This window comes from Pseudochaenichthys georgianus, chromosome 21 (assembly GCF_902827115.2).
Source record: "Pseudochaenichthys georgianus chromosome 21, fPseGeo1.2, whole genome shotgun sequence".
Lineage (NCBI taxonomy): Eukaryota > Metazoa > Chordata > Actinopteri > Perciformes > Channichthyidae > Pseudochaenichthys > Pseudochaenichthys georgianus.
The window spans coordinates 31,790,278-31,811,584 of NC_047523.1; the positions used below are offsets into that span (position 1 = coordinate 31,790,278).

Genomic DNA, 21,307 nt, shown 5'->3' on the forward strand with positions numbered 1-21,307 from the left:
ATACAACTTTAATATATTCATTGCTATCGGGATGTTAAGAGCATTCCATGGAATATAACAAAAAGTGTTTCTGAAGTGAATTACCTACCCTACCTTTAAACGTGATACACTGTGGTGGTAGCCCAAAGCTTTCTTATATTTAAAAATATCTGAATTGCATATCTCACAATTGTACTGTAAAAATGCATTACTTGAATTGAACGTGCTTAGTTACTTTGCTCACCCATCCTTCCCGGGAAAAAATGTTAGCCCTTTGTGCACCTCGCTTTTATTCCTGTTGCACTTCTGGTGCCTACCGGATGTTGCTAAGGAGAATAGGAGCGCAAATAGCAGCACTGAGCCCAACGAAATGTGACTCTGCTGTGTTTTATAAAATGCTGGTGGAAATGTTCATGTGGAAATAGTTGGCCTACAGTCTCCTTATATTACCTGTTGGTCTGAAGAGAATCACGTGTCGACGGTAAGCTGTATCTCTGCTAGCTAGCATAATAGACATGGTAGCATTCACCAAGCTAACGTTAGCACTGCCGGCTAACGCTAGCTGTAGAGGGTTTTCACTTTCGGTTGTGAGAAATGTAACTTTAATCAATTTTAAAATCAGACGTGGTAATTTTTGGGGTGGGCATTGACATATCTGCAATACGGGTTTCCTGTTATCAATAGGAAGCGTTAACGTGAGTTGGGTGCTATCTGTGCTACATACATTTAGTAAATAACATAGTTAAAAGGCTTAATATTTCATTAAATTAGTATAATTGGGTAATGTTGTTTTTGTTTACATATTTGTATCTGTTTGCATTGCTTATGTACAGGGGACACACATGGTCTGATTGAGCAACATATCTTGTGAAATAGTGTTACTGTTGCTTCTAATCCAAATAATAAATCAAACATCACAGCCAGCTTCTGACACATTTTTCTTTGGTATGGTTGTAAAAATTGTGTTAACATTTTGTAAAGTGTCGATTCGAACAAACTCAAAATGTGAAAGCTTGTTTGTTGAAATTACGTTACGACCTTTTTACTTTTAAAAACACATTGGTTATTGCTTAGTGAATGAAACTCGTTTTTTAAAAATACATGTTACAATTATGTACGATTTAATTGAGACACTTAATAATTTTTCTTTTCTTTGTTTGTCTTTCAGTGTTCTTGCTGTGTCTCAAAATTGTAAACCATGATGGATCGAAGAAGAGCCTTAACTATTCCATTTAATGTTGACAATAACTTGGTATGTGTGACCCATGTTTTCCTCACATGCATGTGCGCTTTTTTTTGCGCAGCATGAATTGCTTAACTGGAGAAATGCTGTAGGGAAGCTTGCTTTATGGCTGCCATAATAGATGTGTTGTTCACATGTAAAGCATAAGCACATTGAGATGTATTGTTTAATGGCTCTGACCTGCTTTTGTGATTGCTAATGGTATACTGTAAAATGATGTTGATCTGTGAGCTTACTTCCCTTTTGTTAAAAATAAATGGATCGCACATTACAGTGGAAGCATGATAAGCTGTAAATAGCTATTTCTGCACAATTGCCAATGCTACAGTTACCATAGTAAACTGCTGCTGTGTTCATTGTTTGTGTGTTTTTAAGTTAATTATACGATCTATAAAATGTGATATGTTAAAGTAATGTATTTTAAAGCTCTGTGAAACCCAAGTTGATGTTTTCAAATTGCTTATTTTGTCTGACAAAGCAACGAAAATAATCAATATATCAACACACAAGGCAGAGATAATCAGCAAATAATTCAAATGGATGAGCTGGAATTAGGGAAATGCTGGTGTAAAATTATAACCAATCATCAAATTAGAAAACGTATTCTCTTACAATCAACTTATCAATTTCCTGAGTTATGATTGCTGCTTTATTCCAGTGCACATGCTTCAAGACATAGACACATAATGAAATTCCTACTTGAATGCTTTGCTTATTTGCCCTTTTTGTTTTTTAATTTATACAAACACAGTAACTAACCACCCTGTTAATTTTAGGTGGGAAACCCACTCAAAATCTCCGTGCCATGTCTCTCACCAAAGTGTGGGAAGTTAGAAAGACAGGTACAGCGATCCTTCTCTGTGTGACCACATAGACACATGTTATGGTGGTGGTGGTGAGGTTTTTCTGGTTATTTTCATGGGACTGGCTCTGTTACCTTCCCTCCACACAGGTTTCCTGGACTGCATTTGCAGGTTGCAAACTCAAACATTGTGATTCACAGCATACAAATGGATCCACGCTGCTTGATCACAAGCACGCTGCTATAGTCACACTGGAAATGGCAAGGTGAGAAGAACAAATGGATTTTTTTTACTGCTGTTTGCAGACAGAAACACCCGATTATTGTTCTGCTATCAGTTAAAACTATAAATGTGTAGTGTTGTCTACGCTAAGCTTAACTGTTTGATACGTTATTGTTCAAAGCTTGCTTTCTGCTTTGCTTGAACTATATGCTATATGTACACGTGCTCGTTTATTTTGTTTTGATTGGCATCATCTTAATTGGGGAGAGGGTACCGTATGTTTAGACCTCTTCCTTTTTTAATGTCTTTAAGCAGTTATGGTCTTTGTGACTTTTGTGATGAATACCATCATTATCACACCACCGAGACTGTTTGTATGTTCATCGTCTTCCCAAGTTTAGTCTACAATGATGAATTTGAAAGATTGCCAGCTGTCTATTGTTTGTGTGTACAGTAGCAGTGTTGCACATTGCTCGAATTGGCTCCTACTTAAAAATAAAGATTGCTTATATGCACCATGTCTCAAGGCCAAGCTTATCCTGACTGCACACATGGCTGATCTAAACCCCTCTCTCTTGATCAGCTGGTATGGACACAGCTGGCCAGGACACATTAAAAGGTTGACAATGTTGCAGACAGAACGTTGCTCTAGAAAGGTTGTGAATAACTGCTTCTGTGTTTCATCCTGCAGGAGGAAGCCCTGTCTGATCCTGACCAATGTCCTAGAGACAGAACAGGGTAAGGCCTACATGGAAAGAATAACACAGAGTCCAACTTCAAGGAAATGCAGACGAGGGTCAAGTACACCATTGGAGAGTGGGCGAAGCAGAGGGGAGCCTCTGATCTGCAGAGACAGGAGGTCCAGTCAGAAGGAGGCTGTTCAAAACCGAAGTCAAACCCCTAAAAGCAACCAAACGACAACGACCCGACTTTCTCAAAGGTAGGAATCAACTGTTAAATGGAGAGATAGAAATGTAGGAAATGTGCTTTCTTGCAGAGGGTTTGAGAATTGATTCCACTGTCATTTATTTACCATAAATATAAATCTATAGCATGAGTCTGCTAACCTTAGCTTAGCATAAAGACTAGAAAAAGAGGGGGGGATCTAGTGTGGCTCTGTCCATATTTAAAAACAATGATCTACCAGCTACTTTTAAAGCTGACTTATTCATATTATATAGTTTGTTTGTGCAAATTGAGTGGTTCTTAGGACATTTAACAATCCTCTTTTTGGTTAAATATAAATATGGCATTAAGTCTTTCCAGGGAGACAAATGGCTTCCAGTTCCATCTTTTGCTTCTTCACGGCAAAGCTTACTTCCGAGGCAACTCGCAGCATCTTTGCGATAATAATAATGATCACAGAGATGGACACAAAGATAGTTTTACTCACCATTAGGGGCCTAACTCTAAATAATAAGACAGGTGGGTCTCACTTGCAGAAAAGAAAATGTCTCTGTTTATGTATCATCATCTTTATTTAAAGAGACTCTTGGTTCATTATTACAAAACACTCAAATATAAATTAAAAAAGGCAGTTCTACCAATGTTTCCACAGAGGTGACTGGTATCGTCCAGCACTGAAACACGGATTTGAAAGCAGCATAATGACAGAGTTATGAGAAACATTCAATCGACAGATGAATTTGTACATTAGATTTCTCAAAAGAGCCTGGAACGTGTTGACTCGTGCATTACAGAACATTTCACTTGCACTGCACCACCTTGGTTTTCTAAGCATTATACACAAACAGTCATTATATGCAACCTGGAGCTTCCGGAGCCTCGCCTTCTTATACTTGACCCATAAGGGGGCAGTATAGAGAGGAGTGCAATAAGCTCTAAAGAGGTTCACCTTAACCTTATCTGAACACCAAGAGAATTTTCTAGCCAACATGTTGGCTTGTATATATAACACACGCCGCTGTGATGATGTGCCCCAGATACTTAGTGTTACAGCAAACAGACAGCACCTGTCCTGATGGGTAGAATGTTGGAAAACAAAGCATTGTATTTAACGTCAAATTTGACTCCGTAATCAGAACAAACATTTAGCAACTGTTGAAAACCAGCACTGCTAGGAGAAACAATTGCCAGATCATCGGCATACATAGATATGTAGGGAGGCGTGTGGCGTAGTGGGTTGTCCGTAGGTGTTCGGATCAGGGGGTCACAGGTTCAAACCCCGCTGCAGTCAGCATGTCGTTGTGTCCCTGAGACACTTCACCCCAAATTGCTCCTGTGGGGATTGCCCACAGTACTGAGTACGTAAGTCGCTTTGGATAAAAGCGTCTAACAAGTGACATGTAATGTAATGTAATACATAAGATGGTTTACAATCACATTACCAATCACACACCCTGTTTTACAGACACTTAAATCATCTGATAGATCGTTCATATAGATATTAAAAAGGCATAGTGAGAGGAGCCCCCCCTGGCGGACTCCATTACCAACACCAAATGGACCCCATTTGATCCGCATGCTCCGGTTGGCATACCAATAAGCCAGGATCCTAATTATACTGTTAGGCACACCTCTTTGTCTCAATTTTAAAAACAGTTTATGATGGTTAACTCGGTCAAAAGCCTTGGAGGCATCAATGAAACCAATCAGAACAGTGGAATTCTGTCTTCTATATGTTTCTACCATTTCCTTCTAAGCATAGATGCATAGCTCAGTACCATGCTTAGCCTTGAAGCCAAACTGGTTATCTGAGGTACATAAATAAGAACATAGTCTATCTAACCAAATTCTTTCCAGGACTTTGGATAACACACTGGCTAGAGAAATTGGTCTATAGTTACCCAAGCTCCCTACCTTGCCCGCTTTGTCCTTAATGACAGGGACCAAAGTAACAGTCAACACGGAGTCTGGCAACATACCATGAGTCATGAGGCCGGTAAAACAAATGGCAAGAAGAACTGCAACTTTCGGGCTTGCTAGTTTAAGGTTGTTAAACGTAACAGGCGGCAGCTCATCCAGGTAGTGGGAGACAAAACGGGGGATGTTTTCACCGCATTCATTTAGCACTTTTAGGCAGCTTTTGATATTGTTTGCATCCTTCTGGTTGCCTTTAAAGGCCACACACCGCTGCTTGGTTTCAGGACAGAGTTCAAACAACGTCTTTTTAGAAGTCTCGATCCATTCGGAATCAAAGGTGTTGGAGGCTACAAGGACTAGCTCGTCCTGGGTCATAGTTTTAATTTTAACCGCCAGGAAGTTGAGTAACTCATCCTCTACAATAACTAGGCCGTCAACAGTCTTGTATATTGTAGGTTTTAATCGAGGCCGGTGGTTTGAATCGGGAGCTACCGAGCCACGACACACACCATCAGCCATCTTTGATCTAGGACAGTAAACCAGCTAAAATCTCTTGTATGATGTTGTACTGATGAGAAATACAATTCTAAATACAGGATAATGTGATGGTTCACATGCACAGACCTGTGAATAACCCACCAAATTAGCCACAAAACCAGTAGGAGGTTTTATGTATTACGTTGTAATGAGAAATGACCTTTATAAGAGTTGGCTCTGTATTTTCCAGGCAGAAAACATGCTGATTTTATTTGGAATAATACCACACAGAAATCTTTCTCAACTTAGATCAAACATGTGTTTATGTGTTCGTTTTTGTCTGTTTAGTCTTAGAGGTTTAGGTATTCTTAGTATATGAAGTGTAACACTGCAGCATGTTGCTTGTGCTAAAAAATGAATGTTGTGTTCATTATTTTGTGTCTTCAGGTCAAGACTCTGCAGAAGGTCACAAAATGTTGATGACAAAGAGGACAGAGAACAAAACAAAGATGGCAAGCAGGTTATAATGGGAAAAGACGACGGAGACGACTTCAAATACGCTGAAGTTGTAGGTGTGTAGCATGAATGCATTCAGAATCACAGTTTCTATCGTGCTGCTGTTTTACGCCCTTTTGACTTTTTGACTATCTCTTATTTTAAGACAGATTTAGATTTTCCTGCTTTCCACCGGAACTTCTGTCAAATGTCCTTTTCAGGGTTAATGCTACTGTTTTACTGAAACAAAGCTGAATTTACCCTTCATTTCCCTTACACGGATATACTTTTTTCTACTTTTTAATAGTAGTAGTAATAGTAATTTTCTGTTTGACCGAACTGTATGGGTTTTTCCAGCCTGATTGTTTGCTTATCTTTCCGTCTGATACAGGTTGTGGGGTGTTGGTGAGATGGGAGCCTGTAGATGATACCGGAAGTTGTGATGAGTTCATCAAGGGCAGGTTGTCTGATCCAGAAAAAGAAGTGCAAAACAGTGTGGTGAGTGCCGTACAGAGAGTCTCGCAGAAGCGTAAACTTTATCCAAACTTTCTTCTAAAAGGCATAAAGCAACAGAACAGGCATGCAGACTATTTTGTAAGTGTGTTTTTAAATGGCATCATGTTTTGAATAAGCCTAAGTCAGGATGTTGTTTCCATAACACTCCAACAAAAACCCTCAGACATTTCCATCAATGTCAATTAAATGGAATTATGAATACCTATTCAAAAGAATTGAATGCAGCTTGGGAGCATATAAGACCCTAATTAACATCAGAATCCTCTGTGCCTCTTTTCGTTGATGACATCGAGCAATGATAGCATTGAGGCTGTATCTATAATGTTTTGTCATGTTCACGGCATCACATATATTTTAAGAGACAGCTATGTTTTAAAACACTAAAGGGATCACTTCTCCAATAGCACCATTTTGTGTAGAACATGTAAAAAGGGCTATTGTGACACCTCTACGGTTATATCTCTTAAGACATCTGTGTGTCTTGCGCTTGAACATGGCTCCAGTTGTTTGTTGAGTTTCTGCATTCTGTGCCGTCTCGACAGAAGAGGAAAAGAAAGGATCCAGCATCGCCGTGCAATGGAACCGGCAGCCCCAAACGCCACTGTGAGAGTGTGCTTCTGCTCAACAGAGAAGAAGGGAAGGATGGAGGACTGTCCCCAACGCGTGTTCGTCAAACGGAACCCGATGAAGATGGAGATCCAGAAAGCTTGGACCGTACCATTTTACAGTTCACGGTGGGAGGAGATGATCCGACCCCCGGTCGTCATTTAGAAGCCGGAGACTCTGTTGCTACCCCCAGACAAAGTCTTTCCTCCTGCCAGGACAACAAGACCACATCCATCCCCTTCGAACCCAGTGAGTACCCCAACAAAGGATAAGATCACCTCAAAAACTGGTATCTTAATTCTACTGCTAAACTTCACTTTGAAATGATCCAAGAGGAAAACGGTGACTCAGGCAGCTCAGCTCAATGCCATGTTGTTTTATATCAATGTGTAAATAGATGATCTGATCGTGAAGCTGAGCACTTAGCTTCTGTAGACTGTTAGTGAAGCTGGTTCGATGCAGAACAGACAGAATTAGATGCTCTTCTACATTATCACATAGTCTTTCAGCTAATGCAGCAGGACTCACCCACACTATTCCCAGACCAAAACCAAGCCCAAATAATGCGAGTTAGATTCCATTATCAGTCGAGCCTCAGTACTGGATTCATGTGGGCGATATCATTAACAACATTTAAGAGAATTTGTTTAAAACTCAGATAAAGATGTTTTCAATAAGATATTTATTTTATTGACTTTGATAAAAGTCCCCCTTTTTTATATTAACCGTCTTGTATTTCTTTTTTAGAACTGTTTTTGTATTCCTTTCTTTTTCTGGGCCATATTGTATATATGAATACTAAACATTTCTAAACAAAATCTAATCTCTTAAACATCTTGTTGACTGCTTTTTATTTGATTTATTTAACTAAAGTGTTTAACAAAAAAAGCTAAATTGTTCTATAAATAAAGAACATTATAATGATTATTTCTATCTTTACAACCTACTTGTGTGTCATATAATAATAATAATAATAGTAATAATACATGGGATTTTTATAGCGCTTTTCCTAAAGCTCAAAGACGCTTTACATTTATTACATATCTAGGACAACGTCTATCCCTGCTCTTTTTTTAATTTTATTATATGTACAGCACTTTGGCTCGACCAAAAATCATCTATAAATGTGCTATATAAATAAAACTTGATTTGATTTAAAATCCCATTACAACTCCTTTATGCAATATAGGACATGATGTGCTTGTTTTTGAAAAAAGTATCTTGGCTAGCTAGCTTAAATTCACTCTGGGCCTGATGTGTTTTCCATGTGCTTTTATTTCAGTTGTTCTGTCCAGTGATGATGATGAGGAGGAAGAGGAGGAGGAGGAAGAGGAGGAGGAAGAGGAGGAGGAAGAGGAGGAGGAGGACGGCGGTGACGCTGCTCCCTGCAGCCCAGCGGTCCAAACACCGGTCCCTGTGGAAGATGCAGTAGTAGAGATACAATCCCCACAGAAAGCTGAGGACAAAGAGCAAGAAGCTTCTGACCTAGAGGCCGTGCAGGTTAGCAGGACTTCTCCCTGTATTACGACTGATCCATATCTCTGTAATGAACACATTTCATAACAAGATCCATAATGCGTCGTCGGAACGCAATCTCTTATTTGATAAGAGCAAAGCATATATGAATCTTGGAATATAGTAAAAGGAACATTCAGATTTTTTTCTCAACTCATTATTTGTTTTTAGCAAAGTTTTAGCCATGGTTTAAACATAAACATTTTTAGCACTATATGAAAAAAGCATGTTGCTCTATGGGCCCGGGGATATTGGCCTTAAATCACAAAAGCTCAAGCGATTAATATTCATATTGCATCTTATGCTAACAAGATATTATGAGAGAAATGTTTCAAAGTAGCAGCATGCATAGCTGTCAGTGTGTCATTCTTCTTACTAGCACTAGGTGGCGCCAACAGAAGGAAGGATGTGTTTGAACTGACTTTCCCAACAGTGTGTGTATGTTTCTGTGTTGCAGGTGCTTACAGAGGAGCCCGTGTCAGTGACAATTTTTCCCCAGTCAAACCCCAGTATAGACTTCTCCTTCTCCACGCTGCACTGTGGTGGTTATCGAGGCAGAGCAAATGGAGAAATCATGGTATAAACCACAAATATATTAATTTGCCGATGCTGAACACAGATTTTTTTTTAAATCACATTTCAGGGGAAGGAGTATAACACATTGTTTACTCTTTCTTTCACAGATAGCGGACCACGAAATCATCATCCCACTGGAAGGTAATGATAAGAGGAGTTTTTACCTTTGGTGTTAATTACGCTTGAATAAACTCAGTGTTGTTGCGAGGCATTGGCCTACCTGAGCCCTTTAGTCTGAACTTGTTTTGGTCATGCTGTCTACACACATCCACTCCCAGCTTACTGGTCTATTTCAGATCGTAAAGTATGTGTGTGTTACTGGATTAGACCCTCAAGGCCCTAGAGCACTCTCAGCTTTTGAGACCGTGTTTGTGTGTAAGAAATATATCTGGTTAAAAAAATAAGTTGCATTGTAAAAAGATATTCTTGGGTAGATACACATTTTATTGCAGGTAAACCTCTGTGGCTGAAAAGCAAATTACTAAAGAGGTCGCAGGTTACATTAGCCTTGACGCGAGCCTTCATGGTATTTCAAAGTGCAGTCAGTCAAGCTGTGCAATCCATTGTTTAATAAAAACAGGCCAATCAGATGCTATAACAATATCAAAAGAAAAACACACCTAACCCTAACCCAAAAAAGATCACAAATCAAATTGAAAGGATACCTTTAGAAATGAGAAATTGACAGATGTGAAACATTTCAAGTGATTTTTCTGAGATTAGATATCTTGTAAATGAGGGATACCTATATTTGTAAAATGTTGTCGGACGGTACAGTTGGTCATTTAGTCACACAGTCTTTCTACCTCTTTGTTGCAAATGTTACGCCCCTTTCCTTTCAGATGGGGAGAAATGATCACGAGTGAAAAATGGTGTTTCATCACGTACATTTACTCAAGTGAGGGAATTACCCGCGAACCCCAAATGTGTTGGTGGAGACAAACAAAAGCAATGGATCTCAGGATCCTAGATAAGACATTTAAGTGGATCAAAGATCAACATGTTATATTCAACATGTCAAAACGTAAATATTAGTTATCTTCACAGTTTAGTATTTATATACCATACAATCTTTGTGTGTCTAATGTAATATATGATCTTTTTAACCACATTACATATTTTATCACAAGAAAACATACATTTACTTTCTTCTATTAAAACAATCTATTACACAAACTGAAATATCTCTTAAACTATTTGATGGATTTCAATTAAGTTGGAGCACTGCACCACCTACAAAGAAAATCTGAACTGTGCAGGACCTCGGTTGACTTTCTTTGGTTATGGAAGAAGTAACAATGTTCATCATTTGATATCAACAATGCGATCTCAAGGTTCACCTGACCATTTCATCCTCCCCAGATGATGATACTGGAGAGCTGGAGGTGAGGCTATCTCTGGACCGTAAAGACATGAGGAGGTACAGCGTGTGGGAGCAGCAGGAACTGGTGGAGCGGGATTTTCACTTTGAGGACGTCGAGGAGCCTTTCCCTGCCGCCATTCTTCTGTTATGTGTGTCAGAAACGGCTGCAGCTGCTTTACAGCGAGAACTACAAAAGCTGTGTGTGAAACAACATGGAGCGACGAGCACTGGTGAGACCAATAGAGAGCTTTGAGTTAGGCGTTGCACAAGTGTTGTTTTTAAAAAGATACACTTTAGATTTCTACTGTTGGCAACTTTGTGTCCTTGAAATTGTCCTGGTTTCAATTTACAAATGTCAGTTTTTCTGTTCATACTTCTTATGTCATTTTAAGTAACGTTTGTCATGTCACATGATAATCTGCATGGTGCACGATGACCTTGGTTGTACATTTAGATTTTATTTTTTTCATAGGCAAGGCGAGCCCGTTTGTCCTGCTGACCCTGAGATATCCTGTGGTGGGAATGGAGGGGGCTTTATTGCGCTCCCTCCTGGACATTGACTGTCTCAACAGTTTGGCTCAAGGAACCATTGATAGTGGCAACAAACTTAGTTGTTTGGACGACTTCAACACTCCTGTTCTCTCTCTGGATGATAGCCTAGAGCTGATCAGAAGAACTGGACTGGACTCTCCCCTGCTGTCTCTGCTGGGCCTGGACTGCTCTTACCCTCGATTAGACACAGACGATGATGACCTGCATTCTGATGTAGACTTGAGCACCCCACCACACGTCGATTTGGAGGTTGATTTACAGGAAGAGACAGAACTGAAGCTGGACACAGAAACAGATCCAGACACAGAACTCAAACCAGAGGAGGGTCGCAAAGAACAAGAGCTCGAGCAACAGCCTGAACAACAGCCTGAACAGCAGCCTGAACAGCAGCAGCCTGAACAGCAGCAGCCTGAACAGCAGCAGCCTGAACAGCAGCCTGAACAGCAGCCTGAACAACAGCCTGAACAACAGCCTGAGGTAAAAGAAAGCAGCAGGGGAGGAACATGTGTACTGTGATACTCAAAAGTGTGAGAGAATTCTAAGAAAATAAGCAGAATAACTGGCAGCAGATTTTTCTTTTCATCTCCTGTGATTCATCTTGCAACCCCTCAGATGTGTGTTCCTCTGGATGATAACCATTGGTCAAAGGTATATGATTATAATTCTGCTCCTATGATATGACCTTCCTCCCACAGAAGAAAAAGGAGGAGCCCGCTCCTGTATACACGCTGAGCCATCGTAGAACAAACAAGTCCTACTACGTGTCCCTTTGTAAACCGGACTCCAGCTGGACTACATTTAAACATCATGGACTGACACGAAGGCAAGTGACCTGCACTATCATATATGCTGCTTCTCGTAGAGCCTTACAGGCTGTCAGACTAAGATAGAACATACTAAGAGTAAATGGAATAGAATAAAAACAACAATCCTAACTTTGCATTCACACACATTAAACAGTTACAAAGATACAAATAAATATAAGTAATATAATCAAACAAAGGAAGTGGTCTGAGGTAGGGCTGTGCGATTATGGCAAAAATCCTAATCGCGATTATTTTGGTCAATAATTGATATCACGATTATTAAAAACGATTATCCATCCATCCATCCATCTTCTCCCGCTTATCCGTGGTCGGGTCGCGGGGGTAGCAGTTCCAGCAGAGAGCGATTATCCATTTACTTTGAAAACATCCATTCATTTTAAATAATAATAATAATAATAGTTTTATTTCAATTCGTAATGGAGATTAAAATACGATTAATTGCACAGCCCTATTCTGAGGGACAACGAGTATCTGTTCTTGTTAAATGTTAGTTGTTAGTGGTATCAACAGAAAGGACATTTCGCATGATGATCAGTTCAAATGTGCTCTTTGCGTCAACAGCGATATCTGTAATACATGACCTGTCATCTACTGTCCTTGTACACGGCTCATCTTTTCTTTCTTCCACCTCTGCTCAGGTTGATACAGTTTCCTCCCCCACCGTCCAAAGGAGGGATAACCGTCACCATGGAGGACCTGCAGTGCCTCGACACAGGGATCTTCCTTAATGATGTTATCATCGACTTTTACCTCAAGTAAATAATGCCTTAAAATGTCATTTGGTTTCTCACACGTTTTGTAGAGAAGAGATCCAGTTTTGAACAGATTGTGTTGCTGTGATGTGAAACAGATACCTCCTCCAGAACGCCTCTGCTGCCGTGGCCGAGCGCTCACACATCTTCAGCAGCTTCTTCTTCAAGCAGCTCACACGCAGGGACAATGCCAGTGAGGGAGGCACCGTTACCAGCGACTCGTAAGTATACAGATGTAGCGCTTCATTTCAGACGCCTACCCGTACGGGTCCGTGATCGGCACGGGGTGGGCCCCTGCTGAAAAGGAAAACCCCCCCGCAGGACTTGAAACGCCCCCTTGATAAATACATTTAATTATAATGAAACCAGCTGCAATGGATCATGGATCCACCAGGGGGAGCCGTGAAAAGCTGCCACACTGGAACTCATGTGAAATAAACAGCTGATCTACAGGTATCTGATATAGCGGATATTTGTTAAGATCCATATGTCACGGATAGGATCATATTCTGTGCTAAATAAGAGACATGTAATCATTTACTAAACATCACCATGTTTTTATTTAACAAAATAATGTTTAATTCACATTGGCGTAAGTACAAAACCATCGCTATGTTTTTAGATCAGGAAACGTATCGAGTATGTACACCTTCCTTTTTTCCCGTCCAAAGTTTGAATTGGATAAAGGTAATGGTTATCGATGGTGCTTTTATAGCCTATTGTATAATAACTGTGTGATTTATATTGCTTTTCAAATGCATATATGGCCACCCATTTACACGGCTCTTCCCGTCAAGAATATGAATAGAACTTAGGTAGATCACTTTACATTTCTGCAAATTAATTTTTAATCACACACGTCTCCCCGTCCCGAAAATGATAAATAAAATAAAAAGAGGAAACAATTTTCAAGATCAGTTTTCAACGTTTTATTTAAAATAACTGACATAACAGACACCATACTGTAGGCCTATCTGCTGCGGAAACCAGGACGAGCTATTTCGGGATCTGTTTTTCGGGGGCTCCTCAGTCTCATTTACCCGGCTCCTGATCTTATGCCACTGGTCAGTGTTCAAATTTGGGAACCAATTGGAAACATCGGACTCAATCTTTTTCAACCTCTTGACGGGAAAAAAGGAAGGTGTAAATGGTTGAATGTCCCTCTTCGTCTCTTTTCGTATCACTCCGTTTACCTGATTACCTCACCCCCTCCCTGGTAAATACATCCTGTTGAGCAGAATCTACAGTTTCCAGTATTTTCCGTTTCGTAAAATGATAAAATACGGCGAAGATATTAAAATATGTGCTTCCATTATTCATACTTCTGAAATATATCTGTATTAACTTTATATCATCGTATGTCCGTGTTTATTGGGTCTTTTTGCATGAAACAAAGACTGGCATATAGTTTCAAGCCAGTACTTTCGACAGAAATACACATATACATCTTGTTGAGCAGGATCTACAGTTTCCAGTATTTTCCGTTTCCGTTTTCCTGTTGTTTTTATGCGGCACCGGCTTGAACAGGTCATGTGATCTGATCACGCCGGCGTGACGGTCAACTCCAAAGGGTTAATATTAAATACATATGAGTATAACAGGTATAATCACCACACGTATCAAGAAATAGGCACTTTGATTTATAGGTTATTAACTTTAACTTAAAAGTGGGGTAGGTAATTCACTTCAGAAACACTTTTTGTTATATTCCATGGAATGCTCTTAACATCCCGATAGCAATGAATATATGAAATGCTTTGACAATAAATACATAAAAACATTTCATCTGTGGAAGCCGTGGCGCTGTAAAAAGCACGACCAATCATCTGAGCTGGCCCGGCTAAAAATAACTGGATGGCCTACCTGCCTGTCAGCCTTCCATCTGTGCACAAACTTATCTCGTGCCCTCATTGGTCATGTGCGCGTTCGTGTGTGTTGGAGGAGGGGCTCTGTAAGGAACAGGCAGATTCAAATTCTAGAGCTGGTTTCTCCATTCTTACCGACCCTACCTTTAATATTGTTGGGAGGTGATCAAGAAATACCATGTTTTACCTCTACTCAACACTGGCCCTGCTCCCTAAATGTACTTATAAAATCTCAAATCAAAATAATTGTGAAAATTGTATAAAGACCTGGTACAGGAGAGACATAAGACTTATATTTCCAAGCACTCTTAGCACCCCCAAGTGTCTACAGTTATTTGTATGGTTGTAAAACCTTGTTAAAATGTTGCTTCTGTGTGCACCCAGCTGTCAAAGGCAGAGGCGGCACCAACGGGTGAAGACATGGACACGACATGTGGACATCTTCAAGAAGGACTTCTTGTTTGTGCCTGTCAATCAGGAGTGAGTTACATTTATTGTGAAGAGGTGTATTGTATAGTGTTTTTTTGGTACATCACATTATGTATCACATTGCTTTTTTTGTCTGTTTAGGGCTCATTGGTATTTGGTTGTAATCTGCTTTCCTGGACTGGAGGAACCAAAAACAGAGACCTGGAGTGGTCCTGACTCTGAAAAGAGCCAGCGAGGGACAGGAGATCTGCAGGAAGAGGAGGCAGCTCAAGGGTCCAAAAGCCCGAGTGATATCACAGAGACACCCCCTACATTAAATCGCCTCGACAGTGTGGACACAGAGAAAGGTACGTTTTTAAATGAGACTGAACGATACATGGCTCTTCATGTTACTGACTCCAGAGCTGTAGCTAAAGGTATTTTTTTTGTGTTTTAGAAAAGGCTCTGGAAAAAGACCCTCAACCTGATCGAGTGGTAAGAAATGATTCTGTTCTGTACTCATCAGGAATATCAATATCTTTGCTTTATCTCACAGAAAATGTATTGTTTAGTACAATGTTGGCTTTTTTTGTTCTTTAAAGTGGACCTATCATGCTATATTTGAAAATATATTGTAGGGCAATACCTACACTGAACACAAATATAAATGCAACACTTTTGTTTTTGCTCCCATTTTTCATGAGATGAACTCAAAGATCTAAAACATTTTCTATATACACAAAATAACCATTTCTCTCAAATATTGTTCACAAATCTGAAAAAAATCTGTGATAGTGAGCACTTCTCCTTTGCCGAGATAATCCATCCCACCTCACAGGTGTGGCATATCAAGATGCTGATTAGACAGTAGGGCTGCAACAAACGACTAATTTGATAAACAGAATAGCTGAAACTTTAACATAATAAATAACTCGGTTACCTCTAATCATTAACCCATGTTTGTATAATGTAGTTAACTCCGTGTGTTGCTGCTAGCATACATAACACCTCACGTGGAAACGTGGATGGGGCTACAGAGCTACTAGAAAGACAGTCGAACCCGGTGCATTTCTCCGTCTGGATGTGGTGCACTTTTGCTAAATGTTTAGGCAAATTGCTCGTGTTACCGCCCTTACATGCTAAACTCTTATTGTACTTTTGGTAACGAGCATTTTCCACATCGAGACGGGTACAGTTTAACCACACCTCGGAGCGCGTTCTCTCCGCCATCTCCGCAGTGTGTTGCTGCATGTAGCAGCCGCATGTGTGTAAACTGCCCCGCCCCCTCGCACATAGACGGGGGAGAGAGATCTCTCTTCTGGATTGGAAAGATCGAAAATATATCATGGACGCCTTTGTTTGTCTTTTTGCATATTAGAAACGAGTTGGCGACACTAAGACTACGATATAATGCTTATGTAGCAATAACACATGACATATATTTTTTAAATGTCCCCAGTACCGATAAAAAGACCAATAACGTTGGAGCTTAACGGCGCGTAAAACACACGTGATGACGTCACTAACGAATCGACAACTGAATTAGTTGGCAACTAATTTGGTAATCGATTAAGTCGATTAGTTGTTGCACACCTATTAGACAGCATGATTATTGCACAGGTGTGCCTTAGGCTGGCCACAATAAAAGGCCACTCTAAAATGTTCAGTTTTATCACACAGCACAATGCCACAGATGTCGCAAGTTTTGAGGGAGCGTGCAATTGGCATGCTGACAGCAGGAATGTCCACCAGAGCTGTTGCCCGTGAATTGAATGTTCATTTCTCTACCATAAGCCGTCTCCAAAGGCGTTTCAGAGAATTTGGCAGTACATCTAACCGGCCTCACAACCGCAGACCACGTGTAACCACACCAGCCCAGGACCTCCACATCCAGCATGTTCACCTCCAAGATGGTCTGAGACCAGCCACTCGGACAGCTGCTGCAACAATCGGTTTGCATAACCAAAGAATTTCTCCACAAACTGTCAGAAACCGTCTCAGGGAAGCTCATCTGCATGATCGTCATCCTCACCGGGGTCTCGACCTGATTCTGGTTGGCCGTCTTGACCGACCTGAGTGGGCAAATGCTCACATTCGCTGACGTCTGGCACGTTGGAGAGGTGTTCTCTTCACGGATGAATCCCGGTTTTCACTGTTCAGGGCAGATGGCAGACAGTGTGTGTGGCGTCGTGTGGGCGAGCGGTTTTCTGATGTCAATGTTGTGAATCGAGTGGCCCATGGTGGTGGTGGGGTTATGGTATGGGCAGGCGTATGTTATGGACGACGAACACAGGTGCATTTTATTGATGGCATTGTGAATGCACAGAGATACCGTGACGAGATCCTGAGGCCCATTGTTGTGCCATTCATCCACGACCATCACCTCATGTTGCAGCATGATAATGCACGGCCCCATGTTGCAAGGATCTGTACACAATTCCTGGAAGCTGAAAACATCCCAGTTCTTGCATGGCCAGCATACTCACCGGACATGTCACCCATTGAGCATGTTTGGGATGCTCTGGATCGGCGTATACGACAGCGTGTTCCAGTTCCTGCCAATATCCAGCAACTTCGCGCAGCCATTGAAGAGGAGTGGACCAACATTCCACAGGCCACAATCAACAACCTGATCAACTCTATGCGAAGGAGATGTGTTGCACTGCGTGAGGCAAATGGTGGTGACACCAGATACTGACTGGTTTTCGGACCCCCCCAGACCCCCCCAATAAAGCAAAACTGCACGTTTCAGAGTGGCCTTTTATTGTGGCCAGCCTAAGGCACACCTGTGCAATAATCATGCTGTCTAATCTTGATATGCCACACCTGTGAGGTGGGATGGATTATCTCGGCAAAGGAGAAGTGCTCACTATCACAGATTTTTTCAGATTTGTGAACAATATTTGAGAGAAATGGTTATTTTGTGTATATAGAATTTTTTTTAGATCTTTGAGTTCATCTCAAGAAAAATGGGAACAAAAACAAAAGTGTTGCATTTATATTTTTGTTCAGTGTATATAAAACATGTCTGTGAAGTTTTTTTTTCAAAATACCAAACAGATCCTGCATTTTAGCCTTTAAAGGACTTGTTGACCGGCAAAGCATGTGGAAACTAACAATGAAGACAATAAAGATTACTACTTGATTCAAAAATACATATATTATTGAATTAACTTAACAAATTATGAACAAAATTAACAAAGCATTTTTAAAGCACCACATGGCCTCAAATTCTCCCACATTTTTTGTTAAGCAAAAGTAACCGTAGTCCGCTTTCAGTCTTGCTTTAACCATCCGCTTGAAAATTGAAACTGCATCGGTATCCAATGATCCCGCAACTTTATTCCTCCTGCTGAGGTAAATGGCCATTTTAGCCTGCCCCGACAAAAAATTCAAAAGCTGACTTTCGCACTTTTGCTTCTGGCTGTACCTACAACCCAAAATGAACACTGACTTAGAAAAAACCACATTAAACAAAATCAACATCTGAGTGAGTAGCTGAAAAAGACAAAGGAGTCGACCACATTCTGTAAAACAATGAAAAATGGTTTCCCTCTGTTCACAGAAAGGACAGGCGTCAGACACTGAAACAAACGCATTTACAGCTACCACAGCGTGGAGAATCCTCCACTGGAGGTCCCCACCCCTCTTAGTCAGCGGAGGCTTGTAGAGCGCTCTCCACTCAGGCCTCTGAGCCTCCGTCAGGCCCAGGTGGGCTCTCCACCGGGTGTCCACTCACTCTTGGAGTCTGCTCTGATTCAGCACCTTTGTCAACAAATAATAAAATGTTTTGTTGGACATGGTGCTAAACTTAAAATCAGTAACATTGTCCAACTTTAACAAAAAACCCTCACAACTGAGATCAGGAAAACATTGCATCTCTGGAAAAGAGTCATTGTCATTTGGAGACTTCAGTCCGTTACAGTGAGCAGCGATCAGCGCCAGCTCTGACTGGCTGAGCTGCTGCTTCCAGCTCTGCAGCAGGAGGCTGACCACCCGGACTGACCTGAGGCTCAGACGTGAGGCCAGGCCTGCAGCGTTGTCCAGACGGGGGCCACACACCTCCACCACCTGGTCCTCTCCTCACAGAGTCTCTGTTGTAGATAAGGCCCTACTCCACACACAAAACAAGATCCACGGACCACCGGCTCTCTGAGGAGCCAGAACAGTGAGCCACAGCACTCTGGTCTCTCTTTTTTGAGTAGTCCCCACACCTTGAAGAGACCTCCATAGAAACCCGAGAGATTGTTCAGGCTTAATCCTTTCAGGTCCATTAGGAACAGCGACTCAGCCAGCCCCAGCCCACCACAGCGCTCCAATAAGGCCCGAGCTACGGGTCTCCAGACCAGGTCAGCAGGTCCAGCCAGGAACCTCTGGACGAACCGGAGCCCGAAAGCCGCCCCTCTGCATGCCAGGTGAACCAGGCCATGTCCCCCCTCCTCCTTTGGTAGGAACAGGACGCTCTGAGGGACCCAGTACATGCGGTCCCAGAAGAAGTCCACCATGAGAGCCTGCACCCTGGACAGCAGGTTTACGGGTGGGTCGGTGCATGCCAGCCGGTGAGCCAGCATGGAGGAAACAAGGTTGTTTAAAATAAGGATTCTCCCTTTAAAAGAAAGTTTGGGAAGGATCCACTTCCACTTCTTTAACCGGCCTTCCACTTTCTCTATAAGACCGTCCCAGTTTTTCAAACAAAATGTGTCATCACCAAGATAAATACCCAGGTACTTTAACCCTGCCCTTTTCCAACCAAGGCCCCCAGGTAACAACAAGCTGTCAATACTGCCCTCTCCTCCTGCTAAGGCCTCACTTTCCCCCCAGTTGACTCGAGCAGATGAGATTTTGCAAAAATTGCTCACAGTTTCAGTTCAAACATTGATGTTATCTTGTTTTTTTAACAAAGACCATTATGTCATCCGCATACGCAGACAATTTAAAAACATCCCTACAGCCAGGAAAAGAAAAACCCTGTAACTTTGACCTTAACCGGTGTAAAAAAGGCTCTATGGCCAGGGAGTAGAGCATCCCGGACAAAGAGCAGCCCTGTCGGACTCCTCTCTGAGCTTCAAAAGGAGCACACAAACTACCGTTTATCTTCAGTACACTCTCAATGTCCCTGTACAAGACCTGGATCTTGGCTATGAGACCAGAGCTGAACCCAAAAGCTTCCAGCGTCTGCCACAAGTACTGGTGTTCAACTCGGTCAAACGCCTTTTCTTGGTCTAGAGAAATCAGACCAAGCTCACAGCCCAATGAACCGGAGAGGACCAAAACATCTCGAATTAGAGTCACGTTGTCAGTTATCAACCTGCTGGGTACACAGTATGTCTGGTCTACGTGAACGACATGCTCCATCACTTTCCTCAGCCTCGTCGCTAACACTTTGGAAAGCAGCTTGTAGTCGGTACAGAGTAGAGACACAGGATGCCAGTTCTTAATCTCCTGCAGGTCTCCCTTCTTAGGGAGGAGAGTGAGCACAGCTCTCCTGCAACTCAGAGGCAACCTCCCGTTACTTAGACTGTCTCTGAGCACACTCAGCAGGTCGTCACCTATAACTGGCCAGAGAGCCTTATAGAAGTCTGCAGGCAGGCCGTCTATGCCAGGAGCCTTCCCACTCTGCATGCTCTGCAGGGCCTCCTGCAGCTCCTGGGCAGAGAGCTCCGCCTCCAGCTCAGCATGGTCCTCCTCAGGGACGTTAGGAAGGCCCTCATAGAACGACTGCACCACGTCTGGCTCGGCCTGGAACTCTGTTCTGGAGAGCTCATTGTAGAACTCCACAGCACACTGACGAATGTCGGCGGACTCCTGAAGCAGCTGCCCAGCATTGGATCGCAGGGAGTGCATCAGCCTCCTCTGACCATTCTTACGCTCGAGACCAAAGAACAAGTGAGAGGGAGCATCCATTTTCACGTTGTTCTGAAACCGGGATCTGACCAGAGCACCCTGAGCAGAAAACCCCAGCAGGTCAGACAGAGCTGAGTTTTTACTTTTGAAAACTTCAACATGTTCTCGCTCTCCTGTGGAGTCTGCCAATCCCTGCAGCTCCACCACTTCTCTCTCCAGAGCTCTCAGAGATCTAGCCATGTCCTTTGTGACATTGAAAGTGTACTGCAGGCAAAGCTGCTTGATCTTCACTTTACCTACATCCCACCACTGCTGAAGAGAATTGTACTCACTCTTAGATAAACGGTAGTTTTCCCAAAATAATTTTAAAACATTTTTAAAATGGTTGTCGGCCAACAGAGAAGCATTAAAGTGCCAATACGCACTATTACACTTAACATG

The 21,307-nt window shown here is 41.8% G+C and overlaps 1 protein-coding gene across 3 annotated transcripts in view; it reads left to right on the forward strand.

Annotated features, from left to right (window-relative positions):
- The first annotated feature begins 288 nt into the window (after positions 1–288).
- LOC117466517 (sentrin-specific protease 7) overlaps positions 289–21,307 on the forward strand; it is a 28,292-nt gene continuing 7,273 nt past the window's right edge. Inside the window, exons 1-19 of one of the 3 annotated variants that reach the window (XM_071206999.1) lie at positions 289–460; positions 1,148–1,231; positions 1,999–2,064; positions 2,175–2,290; positions 2,939–3,187; positions 5,995–6,119; positions 6,434–6,540; positions 7,101–7,413; positions 8,447–8,664; positions 9,137–9,256; positions 9,363–9,396; positions 10,618–10,848; positions 11,091–11,647; positions 11,866–11,993; positions 12,636–12,752; positions 12,848–12,970; positions 14,999–15,094; positions 15,185–15,390; positions 15,480–15,517. In XM_071206999.1, the coding sequence (XP_071063100.1) occupies positions 1,178–1,231; positions 1,999–2,064; positions 2,175–2,290; positions 2,939–3,187; positions 5,995–6,119; positions 6,434–6,540; positions 7,101–7,413; positions 8,447–8,664; positions 9,137–9,256; positions 9,363–9,396; positions 10,618–10,848; positions 11,091–11,647; positions 11,866–11,993; positions 12,636–12,752; positions 12,848–12,970; positions 14,999–15,094; positions 15,185–15,390; positions 15,480–15,517 (2,898 nt within the window). In that variant the 5' untranslated portion in view covers positions 289–460; positions 1,148–1,177. The remainder of the gene's footprint in view (positions 461–1,147; positions 1,232–1,998; positions 2,065–2,174; positions 2,291–2,938; positions 3,188–5,994; positions 6,120–6,433; positions 6,541–7,100; positions 7,414–8,446; positions 8,665–9,136; positions 9,257–9,362; positions 9,397–10,617; positions 10,849–11,090; positions 11,648–11,865; positions 11,994–12,635; positions 12,753–12,847; positions 12,971–14,998; positions 15,095–15,184; positions 15,391–15,479; positions 15,518–21,307) is intronic. The other 2 variants (XM_071207000.1, XM_071207001.1) reach the window with 2 other exon arrangements.